We start from the raw sequence: 13470 nt of genomic DNA on the forward strand, positions 1-13470 counted from the left end.
TCGTGCCATCAAAGAAATGATAATTATATAGTATGCCAAATAGAAAGGCATAGGAATTTTGAGCTCAATCTGTGTTTGGGCTAAATTCCAGAGTGGACACAGGAAGCTGACATAGTTTGTTCTAAAATATTTAGTCTTTTTGTTTTGTTAGCTTCTTGACACATGCCTTCTTCCTTTAAGCACGGTAGAAAGTTCAGATCAGTTAAGTTGTTTTCTCATTCATTGATTGTTAACTTGGATAATCAGTTGTTAACTCTAAATACGTTTGAAGAAAATTTACTTAAATTCTTCCTTCTCATAGCTTTGTAAAATCCATATTGATCAGCTGTGGAAACATTACATGGAAAGCAGGTGAAACAGTATGTGTCATATGGTTCCATTTCTATAAATAATCTAAGTAGGAATGTATGTTACTAAATATGCATAGAAAATAAGGCCAGAGATATATACAACATGTAAATGGTGATTATCTTAAGTCATTGTTTTACAAAAATGATTTTTTCCATAGTGGCTTTTTCCTTTTTTATATTTTCTGAATTTTCTAACACAGAAACCTATTTTATAATGAAATAAGGCTTTTTTTAAAGGTGTTTTTAATGTCCAGTTTTTTCCAGAAATGTTCAAATAAAGCTTTTATTTCATACTTTACATACGAGATGTAAGCTAGAATAGTTGTGTTCTCAAATAAGCACTTCGAGACTGATGATGTGAAATCTGTGATTCAGCTGTGCATTTCTCGAGGAGATGTTTAATGAGTGACCCATGAATTTCAGACTGAGATGATTTGTATTCATGGGATTAAGTTTCGTTTTAATGAAAAGGCAATTAAATGTGTTTAACCTTATTATAAATATGTTACCTTGAAACTTAAGTTCAGCTCTTGCTCTCAGAAGCCCTTCAGTAAATGTAGACAGTGAGAAACTGGCCATTCTCATTCAGGCTGCCAGCACATAGTAAGTTTCTGGTTTTGTGTAGAAGCATGTATTATTTTTATTTCATTTTGTTAATATGTTTTTCCCTACTGTTTATTCAGTAAGTTACATATTGAGTGCCTACTTTTTGGCTTAGCTGTGTGATAGCTGATGTGGGTTTGGGGGTTTTTTTTAATGAAGGGGATGTTAAAGTTTCTAACCTTACTCTTAAAAAGCACACCATTTCATTTTTTTTAAAGAGATGCACAACCATGACAGAATAATTAACAACACCAATTTTATATTACTCGTAGAATTTTAACAGATGTGGAATAAGGCAATGAACAAAATTATAAGAAGATTAATGAGAGAGCTTCTTAGGGAAGATATTTTCTTTTCAAGGGCTTGGCATTCTAATTTTTAATGGTTCCACTATTACTTAAAAACATGTTGGGGCCAGCCCCATGGCTGAGTGGTTGAGTTTGTGCACTCTGTTTCAGCAGCCCAGGGTTTCACCAGTTTGGATGCTGAGCGTGGACATGGCACTGCTCATCAAGCCATGCTGAGGCAGCGTCCCCATGCCACAACTAGAGGGACCCACAACTAAAAATATACAACTATGTATCGGGGGGCTTTTGGGAGAAAAAGGAAAAATAAAATCTCTAAAAAAAAAAAGAACATGTTCCCAGTTTATTTAGACTACTTCTGAGTGAAGTACTAAACTAGTCATTTTTCTACTTTCACAATCTTTAAAATCTAGAACTTCCTGTTAGTTCTCACTGTTTTTCTACTTGTAAAATCTTTGGTTCTCCATCAGTATTCATCTTCCACTTTTCACTCCACATAGAATATGCAGCCACTCCTCACTGTTGCCTATTCCTCAAACTTATTATTCATTTTTTCTTTTTCCAGACTTCTTTATTTTTCTTTAAGCCCAAGTTCAAATGTCACTACCTCCATGAATATCAGTCAGGATTAATTTCTCCCTCTTATTTTCTTAAGACCCTGTTTATACTGCTATTCTGATAATGGTATCATGGCTAAGAATGCCTAATGTCAAAGATGGGGGCCATGTCTTCCTCATCTTTACATCACCCACCATAGCTTCCTGGCTCACAGCATCTTACAACCCTCTGTAACAAACGACCAGGTGCTGGAGTCAAATGTTTTGGATTTCGTGTTATGTTGTCACATTTTCAAAATTTGCTTGATGTTTGGGTAGATATATACATATGGATATGAATATATGTGTGTGTGTGTGTATATATTCATGTATGTGTGTATGTATATATATACATGTATGTGTGTGTGTGTGTATATATATACACACATTACTAGGCATGGATATTAATGGAAATTAGGTTACGTTAAGGAATGTAAAATACCATTGGAAATTTACTGATGCAAATTCTGTAATGTAGTATCCAAGAGACCCTACATGAGACCATTGTGACATGAAATCTATAGCTATTTATTGAAAGCTTTCTGTGTCAGCCCTTTGTCTTTCCATAGGAGAGAATTTTAGGCAGGAGGCCTCCAAGGTGAATCTCTAAAAATTAGTAAATTTAGATAAATAAAGGAAATCAGAACCACATTTGCACATAAATTGGCAGGGTTTTTTTCTGGTTTTCTTTCAAGGCAACCTTTAATTTAAATTTATTTTGAATAAACTGTAAAAGTAATGTGAGGGGTCGGCTCAGTGGCACAGCAGTTAAGTGCGCTCATTCCACTTTGGCGCCCCCGGGGTTTGCCGGTTCACATCCCAGGTGCGGACATGGCACTACGTGGCACACCATGCTGTGGTAGGCATCCCACATATAAAGTAGAGAAAGATGGGCATGGATGTTAGCTCAGGGCCAGTCTTCCTCAGCAAAAAGGAGGATTGGCGGCAGTTAGCTCAGGGCTAATCTTCCTCCAAAAAAAAAGGTAACGTGAAAAAAACGAAGTTTCTTACGGGGATGTGACTATTTAAGTCAATATGTTTTAAGTCAGATTATGTTACAGTGAATTCTACCAGGTGTCCAAATTTTTTTATTAATGTTTGTAGACAGTAATTCTGACAAATCGTAAGAAGTTGCTTTCCCAGTCTGTAAAAAGCTGAGCCCAAATTCTGATGCTGCAATATATGCTTGTATGTGAGAGTGTGTTTGTGTGTGTGTCCAGAGGTGGCATTTCCAATACAAGAACAGGTTTTATATTCACGTCCCATTTCCATTCCTGCCCTTTGTTTTCCTAGGGGTAGAAATGTGTTGGTATATGTTTTTGATGGTATTTGGAATTTAGGGTATGAATTTGAAATATTTCTCATTTGATAAAGTAAAAATAGGATTGAATGTTAATTGTTAGACTAAAGAGCAAAAAAGAAATTGCTTCTGCTCTCATCCTTTATCTGCCTACAAGTTTAATGTTATAGGAAATTCACAGGGCAAAAGGTTTAGGCAACAGCATATTATAACTTTATTACAGATAAAGTCTGGAATATACGTTTTTTTGTACAAAGTTAGATTAGCGAGGCAAAGTTATTTGAAACACGGCCATAGTGCTCTGTTGCCATAGAAATAGCATTATTTTACAAAAACCCTTCACTATTAAAGAATCCACTATAACTGGATTTTTACTTTGTTGTTGTTAATATGTTTCCTATTTACCAGGTATACTTTGTGTTTGTATCTTTAGAAAAGGTTAATGCTAGATTTTATTCAATTATTTAGTCATTGAGCAGAATCGTTGAGGGTTCCAGGCAACAAAAGTGACGCTGTTGTCTGCAGTCAATACCTGAGATGAGATCTTTGCTGTTGCTTTAGAGATTAATAAGGATGGAAATGAAAACTGATATTTATAAGATAGCAAAATACATTTATGGTGTTAGCAGAGAAATCGTTTCACTGACTTTGGTTGTAGAAGTTTGTCTGGGCAGTGCTGTAGTTTGGTTCATCTTTGTAGAAACTTTCTAAATACCCTGAAGCTAGAAGTTTATTTATTTTTATCTGGTTTCTTTTAAAAGGAGGGGAGGATTTATGGTAGCTTCTAGTAAATTGCATGTCTTGAGCTAATTGGTTTGCCTAAAGGAATCCTTTTAGGGTCAGGAGACAAAATACAATTCATATTCACTCCTCAAAGCTTATCATTATGGATCTTTACTTAAATAACTGATAAATTGACTTAATAAAAGTCAATTTATACTCTTAACTTGCTGCTTAAATTACCAGCAGTGCCTTTAGCTTAGGGAAGAGTTGTCCCTTAGGTGTTTGATTTATGATTTCCAGCATATTACTTAACCTCTTTAAGAATCTGTTTCTCTTCAAGTGACCTTAATAAGACAGTAAGGAAATAATCTAAAAAATCGCTGACTAACTCCATTTTCCTTGTGCCCTTGACACATTTCTAATACAAGGATTCAAATCTTAGTACAACCTTCTATAAAAGTGGTCCTCCTCTTGTCTTTTTGTGGTCTCCAGAAGGGCCAGCTTCATGGGCATGCAACCTCTGCAGTCAAACAGGGCCCCGTGCTTGGCTTAAAGTTCTCCTTTTATCAACTTGAAGTTCTCAATAATGTTTAAACAAAGGGCCCTGCATTTTCCTTTGCGCTGGGCCCCACAAATTATTTAGCCAGTTCTGGTCCCCAGAAACTAGTTGTCATAAGAGATTGTAATACATACACACTGAATAGTAACTGGCTGTGTAAACTAAGTCTGTGAGCTTATAAATTTCCTCAACTACAAGGGAAATCTTTGTACACAAATTTGTTTTGAATGTATTTTAAGGGGGAAAAATGTGCTGACTTGGGTTGTCTACATAGTAAACCTTTTAAATCTTAGCTCTCATAATAGAGAGTTTTGAAATTTGCTGTTTAAACAAAATTCTGTCATTTTAGAAAACAAAGTAGGTGCTTAAAGTACAAAAACATCCTACTAGATGAAATAAGTTGGATTCAAAGCAGGATTTAACTCATTGTGCCATTACAGGTTATCAAGTTATGCCCAACCAGCAGCAAAACTACCAAGGAATAATTGGAGTTCAGCAACCCCAGAGTCAGAGCCTAGTTGGTGGCCAACCCAACAGCATTGGAAATCAGATTCAAGGAGTAGTCATCCCCTACCCTTCAGTGCCATCATATCAGGTACGTCGTCGCTCTTCCCTACTTTGAGTAGAGGTGATTTTGAATAAATAAAATGTATAGCTATGACGCATCTTCTCTCTTCTCCTTCTAATAGGGAAAATGCTTCGGTAATACATAACTTTATAGTCTTAAGAGTTATTAGTCATAGCAGCTTTGTTTTGTCCTCACTTTATTGCTTTATTCCTTCACTTCGTTAACTTTTAGAAAAAAATATCTCAACCACGTTTATATTGACAAGTTTTGTCTGGCATTGTCTGTGTTTTGAACTATATAAATTCGTAAACAATTGTCTTACTTTATTCTTCAGCTCCTTAGAAAGTCTCTTTTGATGAGAGAGTGGAATGGGAGGGAAAATAGAGGTGGAGGTAGGTATTTGAAATAGTAACATAGAGTAGAGAGTATAAATCAGTGTTTATAGAATAGAGAAAAATGTGTAATTTCCCATGCTGGAATAGATTTTTTTCCCCCACCTTAATCCCAAAAAGGAATGGCATGTCATGGATTTCAATTTATAGTTCTAAAGTAGAAATACCTATGGTTTCATAAATGAGTCAGATTTTTGTATATAATGTGGCACATTTTCAGAAATTTGTTTTACCTTCCTTCGTCTTTCTGGAATAACTTGCAAGTAGGTTTGTTTTATTAGCCTCATGGTTTTCCATAGCTGAGTCTAATGTTAAGAAATCCAAAGACCATTTTCATTCATCTCAACAAGGTTGAAAACAATCTAGTTGGGAAGATAAATGTGCATGTATTTTATCTAAACACATGTAAATAAATTAGTGATGGTATACAGGCTGTTAACTGAAGGGATCATGAAGTACAGCCTTGAGCAGGTTGAGGACTTAATACAGACCTTTAACTAGCTCTTAAAAGAAAATTATGGGCAGACATCGGTTAAGAAGACATTCTGGGGACAGGGAAGGAGATGAGCAAAGATGCTGGTGTATTTTATATAATTCCAGAAAATTGAAAGTAAAATGTAAAACGCGGGATTGTCAAGGCCTGTTGAGTGCTAAGAGTGTGTCTACTTTTGAAGCCTTTGATAATAGAAAATGACTAAGGAAAAAAGATAAATCGTGAAACTAGATTTTGTCTTTCTTTTCTCTCATATTACACATTGCTTTTTCTCCTTATTCTCCCTGCTTGAGCCTAAACACGCAAGACTGCCAACCCCCTACTTCCTTTTTAGCTAGACATTAGACAGGATCAGTACCAAGCCGAAATGTTCTCTTGTCAAGGACCCTGATCATAGTACCTAATCCAGTATCTATTAGATGCCCAGGCACTGTGTAATAATATCTGCCCTTGACCTTTAGGTTACGTATAGTGCAAGAAATACAGTTTTTAAGTAAATTACAGCCTTGTTAGCGTAGTTTTTTAAAATGGAGCTAGATACTGAAATGTTTCAGAGTTAATACAGTTATTAAAATTTCGATAGCATGCTTTTTTACAAGTTGTACATTATCTTCTCACGGTATTTCATGTAATCCTCACACTGGGTGAATGATTGTGAGAAGTATTGCTCTGAAAAGCAATGAATGACCACCTGCTTTATACTTCCTATTGCATTTGGTAGATAAGCTGGGTGGTGATGCACTGTCATCTAAGAAATAAGCCGGAAAAGTCATCTGTCCTCAGTAGAGAGTGTTCTGTGGTGTGCATTCTCAAGCATTGTTGCCTATCTTTTTTGGCACTTCAGTTTTTTCTTTATCACCAGTTAGAAATTTATTCTGTATTTTAAATCATCTAGATTGAGCTGTGTCATTTTGCCTAGATCTGCGTTGCATATATACTAACTTAGATACAATCAGAAATAATAATCTCAGAATGTTACACTGCCTCAGTAGATAAAAAGACTGAAATATGTTATACAGAGTTGGATAAATTAAACAAGTAACTTTCTCTTTGTGATAATTGAGCCAAATTGAAAGTAATTAAGAGATAACTGTGTATTTTGAAAGGACTGGTTGCATTTCAGAAACATGGTGTATAGGCAAGACTTAGAAGTTAATTATTAACTTACAAATCACAGAGCCCAGATATAGAGAAGAGTGAAGCACTTAAAGAACTGAGGCTCTAGAGCCCAATCCTGACCTCCCTACTCACCAGCTCCACAACCTTGGGCAATTTCCCCGTCTGAAAACAGAAATGATGCAAGTACCTTTCAGAGTCTAGGAAGTCTTGATGCAGTAATATACGTAAAGTTCTTAGAGCAGAACCTGACACATGGTAGTAAGCCCTCGGTAATGTTAACTTTCATTATGATCACTGTTACTACTAATAGTATCATTCTACTACTGTTGCTAACATCATCATCATAATCGTCACCAGAAGCTTTTATGTTGGCTTTATTTACCAAAATCACTGTAATCCAACCGTAATATTCTGGCACATTTGTAAATTAAGAACCCATTATGCCTATGTGATTTCCATTTTAGAAACTAGATGACTGAAATAGAGAATTGAAGAATCCATTACGTTCATGTGATTTCGTATATAGATAAGATAGAACACAGGATTGAAAGATCCACTGTTCACCAAATGCCTGCTGTGCCAGGTCCTGTAAACGGAGATTGTAGTAGAGATGATAGCTCCCCTGAGATGGAGGTGGCATCCCATTTTTTCAGATGAGGAACTGTGGGGCCTCAGAATAGTTAAGTCATTTGCCCACTGTCGCATAGTAAACTGATGGAGCCGGTATTACATCTAGATATCTTTAGCTCTAAAGCTCACCCTCTTTTTGATCCGCTATCTCTCTAATGCCCCTACGTGAGGTAAACTGTATTACTCTTTCCATGTCAAATGGTCATCCTTATTTGGAAATGGTTTCTTTTTTAGTAACTTTTACTTAGGGTCATAAGTCACGTCTTTCTAGCCTACTGTACAGTTGACAAACGCTAGCCAAAAGCAATAGCTGCCTGGAAAGAACACAGAAATAAAGTGCTAGTGCTTCTGGCTAGCTTATCAGGACAGCCTATGGGCAATTTTAGCTTATTTCTAACTGCTCTACTTGAAAGTTTATGGAGGCTGGAGACATTAACATTTGCAAGGTTTTGAAGAACCTTTTTCCCTTTAAATTGTCTTTCAAATTTTAGGTTTCACTGCCTCAAGGTTCTCAAGGAATTGCCCATCAGACTTATCAGCAGCCTGTTATGTTCCCTAATCAGTCTAATCAAGGATCTATGCCCACAACAGGAATGCCAGTTTACTATAGTGTCATTCCACCTGGCCAACAAAATAATTTAAGGTGAGTATGACTAAGAAATCCTATAGTTTGTCAGTGTTTGTCAGGATTATGGTCTGTTGCTAATTTTAAAGTTGCCTAAGTTGCATTACCTAAGCTCATTCTCTAATATAGAATAGAAAAACTATGATACAATCTATTTTTCTAATATTTCTTTTAACAAAATCAGTATAAGCAAAGCATTGTATATGTAAACTAAAGGAGAGTCAAATTTTCTCTCATGTGCCTAAAAGTAGGCCAGTCTCCTTTTACTCACCCAAATGGAATAATAGTTGGCCATAGACCTTGGAGTTCAAAGCGTTTGTGTGTTAACATTTAAGGTTTTTGTAGGAGTTTGGAGAGAGTGTATTTCCTGTATATAACCTAAGCAGCAAAATATCTTGCTGAGATTTTTCAGGCTCTGGGGAGCTCATTTTTCGTCAGGAAGGGAAGGGAGGCATATGAGAGAAGCAGATGATAGTAGCTCTATATTAAAGCAAGTCGTGAAGCATTCCATTAGCTGCTTCAACTTGGAAGAACAGAAGCTTCTCTGATAAGCCTAATGTGTTAAAAATAGTAATCTTCCTTTGAATTGGGTACCTGTAGTCCGTAGTCAGAATGTATCACAGTCTTTCCTTTATTCTCGTGACATCCCTTTAAGGTTGCCAGAGGGGCCGCATTGCAGTGTGCTTTTTAAGAAAGGATCCTAAGTTATAATTGCTGATAAGAAGTTGTCACCCGGTTATGGTTACAGATGCTATTTAGGGGTGAAGAGGGCTTCATGGAATCTGCTTGGGGAAATGGGGACTTGGCTTTCATTTGTTGTCAGAAGCACACACACACAGGAAGTCATTTCCTCTCTTTCTGGGCTCTTTGGCTGCCACAGGTTGAAGAGACCTAGGCTTTTTAAACAGCAAGTTGGTTGTGAATCTCACAGGCACCTTTGGAGTTTGATATTATAGTGAGCCCCAGCTCTTTTGAGGTAGAGCTGCTACACAATGAAAATAGAAATGTATTCTGCGTTAAAATTTCCTTTTTGTTGTATGAGTCTCAGTCCTTTAAGCAGGGACAAAGTACTCTCAGTCTGAGTCTCTTTTTCTAATTTATACAAGTTTAGGGTCTGTGATACCAATTCAGGTTCCGAAGTGTGAGAGGCAGAATTCTGTGCTAAAGCAGCTGAAAGGGAGAGTGCAAAAATTGCTGAATTACCTGCTTTTTGAGCCAAAGTGTAACTAACCTTTTGTTTATCTGAGAGAAAATTACCAAAGTAGTCATTCCTGTGTAGGGCAGAGCTGAGAGAAATAAGTATTACTTAAAACAGTGACTTATTTGAGAACAAAAGACACGTGTTTTTATAACTTCCTTGTGGGCCTGCATGCTGGATATAGGGGCTTTCATGGAGGAAGGAGATGAAGCCTATAAGAATGGCTTAGACTTTAACACCGTCGCGTGTCTGTTATATTTGTCGATCCCTTGAAACACAGAAGATCGTGTCTACTTGGCTTCTGAAGGAGCTAGCCCCGGGAGTGTGTTTAGAAGTGAGAGGGCACAATTCTCTGTTCCCCTCTACAATCAGCCTTGTTTTAAGCATGATGGCAGAATTCAGAAGCTGTCAAGTGGTTGCTGATGCCTACACTTTGGAAACAACCACACATACTTCTAGTCCCTGGGTCTGCTTCAGTAAGGAAAGTAAAACTTTGGAGAGCTAGACTTGGCCTGAGGAATAGTTTGGAAGCTGGGCAATACGAAGAGAAATGAGATTCCTCAACAACTTCCAACTTGAATCTTGAGAAAAAGTTTTTGGAATTATATGCACTTTAGGGCTGTGACCTAGGTGAGGCTGGTAAATTTGAAATAAGCTAGCTGTGAGTTGACAATAGTGATTGGTTACTGTCTAACAAACTGTCATTGATCTCTTCCAACTACAGATTACCAGTGTGAGAAATAGAATGGGTTGCACATAAAGCAGGAATGTGTATCCTGTCAGACTTGTATCCTGGTACCTTTTAGACCAGTTATTTGCTAGAAAGTCAAGTCTTACATACAGAATTAATTAAGGATCCTTTTGGATGAAAAAATGTTTGTGACTAACTAATGGCACTTTTCAAAATACAATAGCATTCTTTTACAGAAAATTTTATTTCTGGTTCTGGGCTGTATTTAATAACCAAATTGCAGTGGTATTTCAGATTTCCAACTTAAAGATCAACTGTTGGCATTTATTATTAATCAGATCATTGAATTACCATCGAAGAGCTAATATATAGAGACCATTCCTTCATAAATCTAGATTTACTAGCTTGTATAAATTACATTTATTATTAATGTATTTATGTTTATATTATTTATTTACATTTATTATTAATCTTACCTATTCCAGTGTATTTACACACAAGAGCAGAGGTTTGTCTGAATACTCAAGCACCTAGTACAGAGCCTGGCCCAGAATGGAAGCTTGGTAAATCCATACAGAATGAACACACTTCTTTAATGGCAAAGGCCAGCTTGCACATATGTGCTTGTACATAGAATTATGAGCTGCATAACATTTTAGTCAACAACAGACCACATATACAACAGTGGTCCCATGAGATTAGTACCATATAGCCTAGGTATGTAGTAGGCTATACCATCTAGATTTATTTAACTACACTTTGTGATGTTCACACAACGAAATCATCTAATGACGCATTTCTCAGAACGTAGTCCCATCGTTAAGCACCACATGACCATGTATATAATTATCGTTTATGTACCATATTATTGGCCTTAATATTATTCTCTTTCTGTAATCTCTATATACTTTTAAATTTTTTCATTAATTTCTTTGAATTATAAATCATGCTTGTTAACACAAGTGAAGGAGTCAATACAAAGATGTGTAAAAGGAAAGCTAATCATCATGCACAGGCTGGAGGCATTCTGTCACATTAGCCTCCTACCCAAACAAACATAGACGCCTATGGACACACATATATTGGAATTAGTTGGTAGGTTCTAATGAAATAGACATTATCTTGCATTTTTCCCCTAATAATATGTTGTGACTATAAGATTAGTAAATATTAGTTTAAAACATTGTTGTTTGGTTGTTTTTTTTTTAATTTCTTCACACACAGTTTTACATCAACGGCATCATGTTATACAGGCAGGTTTTTGTTGTTGTTCTAACTTTCTCTCTCCTCACCCCTTCCACGTGGATCACTTCACATACACACACGCTAGGTAACCATGTTTCTGTTCTGGTCTGTATCCTTCCTCACTCTTTTCCTTGCACCTAATCATATACTAATACATATATGGAAACGTGAGCAAGATTGATTAGCACAGATATATGAAATGGAGTTTATAATAATTTTAAACGTCTTGGGGCCGGCCCCGTGGCCGAGTGGTTAAGTTCACGTGCTCCGCCACAGTGGCCCAGGGTTTCGCTGGTTCAGATCCTGGGCACAGACATGGCACCACTCATCAGGCCGTGCTGAGGCGGCATCCCACGTACCACAACTGGAAGGACCCACAACTAAAATATGCAACTATATACTGGGGGGACTTGGGGGGAAAAAACAGAAAGAAAAGAAGTCTACAACTTGGTTTTGTTTTCCATACAACCGTATCATGCCTGACATATGGTGAGAGAATTTAGTCCATTCGAATTTAGTATTACAACTGATAATGATGGATTTTTTTTCTGCCAGCTTATATTTGTTTATTTTACCACACAGTACCTGTAAATGCACGCCCAATTGGTCATTCTTCTGCCATTTTCTCAGAAGTCCAAATATATGCCATATTCCTTGAGACTATTCATCATGGAATCTCACCGATCGGATATCAGGGCATGAGATGACCTAAATTAACTCCTTTTTTAGATTACTGAATCTTGTATGTGCCATTAGGCCTTAGTTATTAGCTGGCGTGATGTGGTTAGAAAGAAACACAGGCTTTGGAATCAAACAAAACCTGACTTCAAACCTCTATGACTTTAGGCAAGTTACTTAGTCCTTTTGCACCTTGGTTTTCTCATTTGTAAAATAGGAATAGTACTTCACAGGTTTGGTTAGGAATTACATGTCCAAGACTTTGTGTATTGAAATTATTCTAAAATATGTACTTGCCTATGCTCTTAAGTAGAGTACGCTGAAAATAGTTTAATGGTTTATTGCTGATTCAGAGCCATAATCTTGAGCATCAGTGATTATCTTGTGCCACTGACAGTATTTTGAAGCATGTTGGGGATATTTTCATTTACTTTCTAAATTTAGAGTCTCTTTTCTTGCTGTCAGTTATTGTCAGTGTACCTGCTTTAAATCTGCAATGAAGTTACCAGAACTGTGCTTTTAAAAACAAAAGGTGTGGGGGCCGGCCCCATGGCCGAGTGGTTAAGTTCGCACACTCTGCTTTGGCAGCCCAGGATTTCGCCAGTTCATATTCTGGCCGCGGACATGGCACCACTCATCAAGTCATGCTGAGGCAACATCCCACATAGCACAACCACAGGGACCTACAGCTGGAATGTACAGCTGTGTACTGGGGGACTTTGGGGAGAAGAAGAAGAAGAAGGGGGAAAAAACAAAAACAAAGGCTGTGAGTCAGATCCTGGAGGACTGTACTATGAAAAAATGTTGTGATATTTTTGAGGAATTTGTGGCATCTGTTTTAATAGTTCATGTGCCTTTAGTGCATACCTGGTTCTGAGCTCTGTTCCAGATTATTATAGTGGCTAGACACTTCCCAAAAAAGCAAATAAGAGAGCTGGAAGAAACCACAGCATGTCATTATTTGTCCTTCAAGCAGCAAATATTTTTATTTTGGGTATTATTCCCAAATAGACTAAATTTAATAAGATATGAATTTCTTTAATGTGACTTTTTTCTTTTCTGATTTACTCATGCGTTCTGTGTTAACCAGAATCTACATCTTTGTTCTTTTCTGGTATGCCAAACCAATACTTCTTCAAAGACACTCCCTTTGTTGGATTTAAGAAAATTTATCTCTATTTACCTCACTGAATTTGAAATCTGCATAAACATTAAGCTAAGAAATGAAAAAATGTATTGCATTATCTCTTCAGATTTACTTACATAAAGAGAAATATGTATGGTTGATCCTCTTGTGGATTTATATTTGCAAATTTACCCGTTTGCTAAAATTTATTTATAATCCCAAAATAGATATTTGCAATGCCTTCTCAGTCATTCACAAACATGCGCAGA

General features: G+C 36.7%; 1 protein-coding gene across 21 annotated transcripts in view; it reads left to right on the plus strand.

Annotated features, from left to right (window-relative positions):
- Positions 1-13470, plus strand: part of R3HDM1 (R3H domain containing 1) — a 114251-nt gene that overhangs the window by 64244 nt on the left and 36537 nt on the right. For all 21 annotated transcript variants that reach the window (XM_044769001.2, XM_044769007.2, XM_044769010.2 and 18 more), the window contains 2 exons: positions 4877-5031; positions 8130-8281. In XM_044769001.2, the coding sequence (XP_044624936.1) occupies positions 4877-5031; positions 8130-8281 (307 nt within the window). The remainder of the gene's footprint in view (positions 1-4876; positions 5032-8129; positions 8282-13470) is intronic.

Source organism: Equus asinus, chromosome 4, assembly GCF_041296235.1.
Source record: "Equus asinus isolate D_3611 breed Donkey chromosome 4, EquAss-T2T_v2, whole genome shotgun sequence".
In the NCBI taxonomy this organism is placed as follows: Eukaryota; Metazoa; Chordata; class Mammalia; order Perissodactyla; family Equidae; genus Equus; species Equus asinus.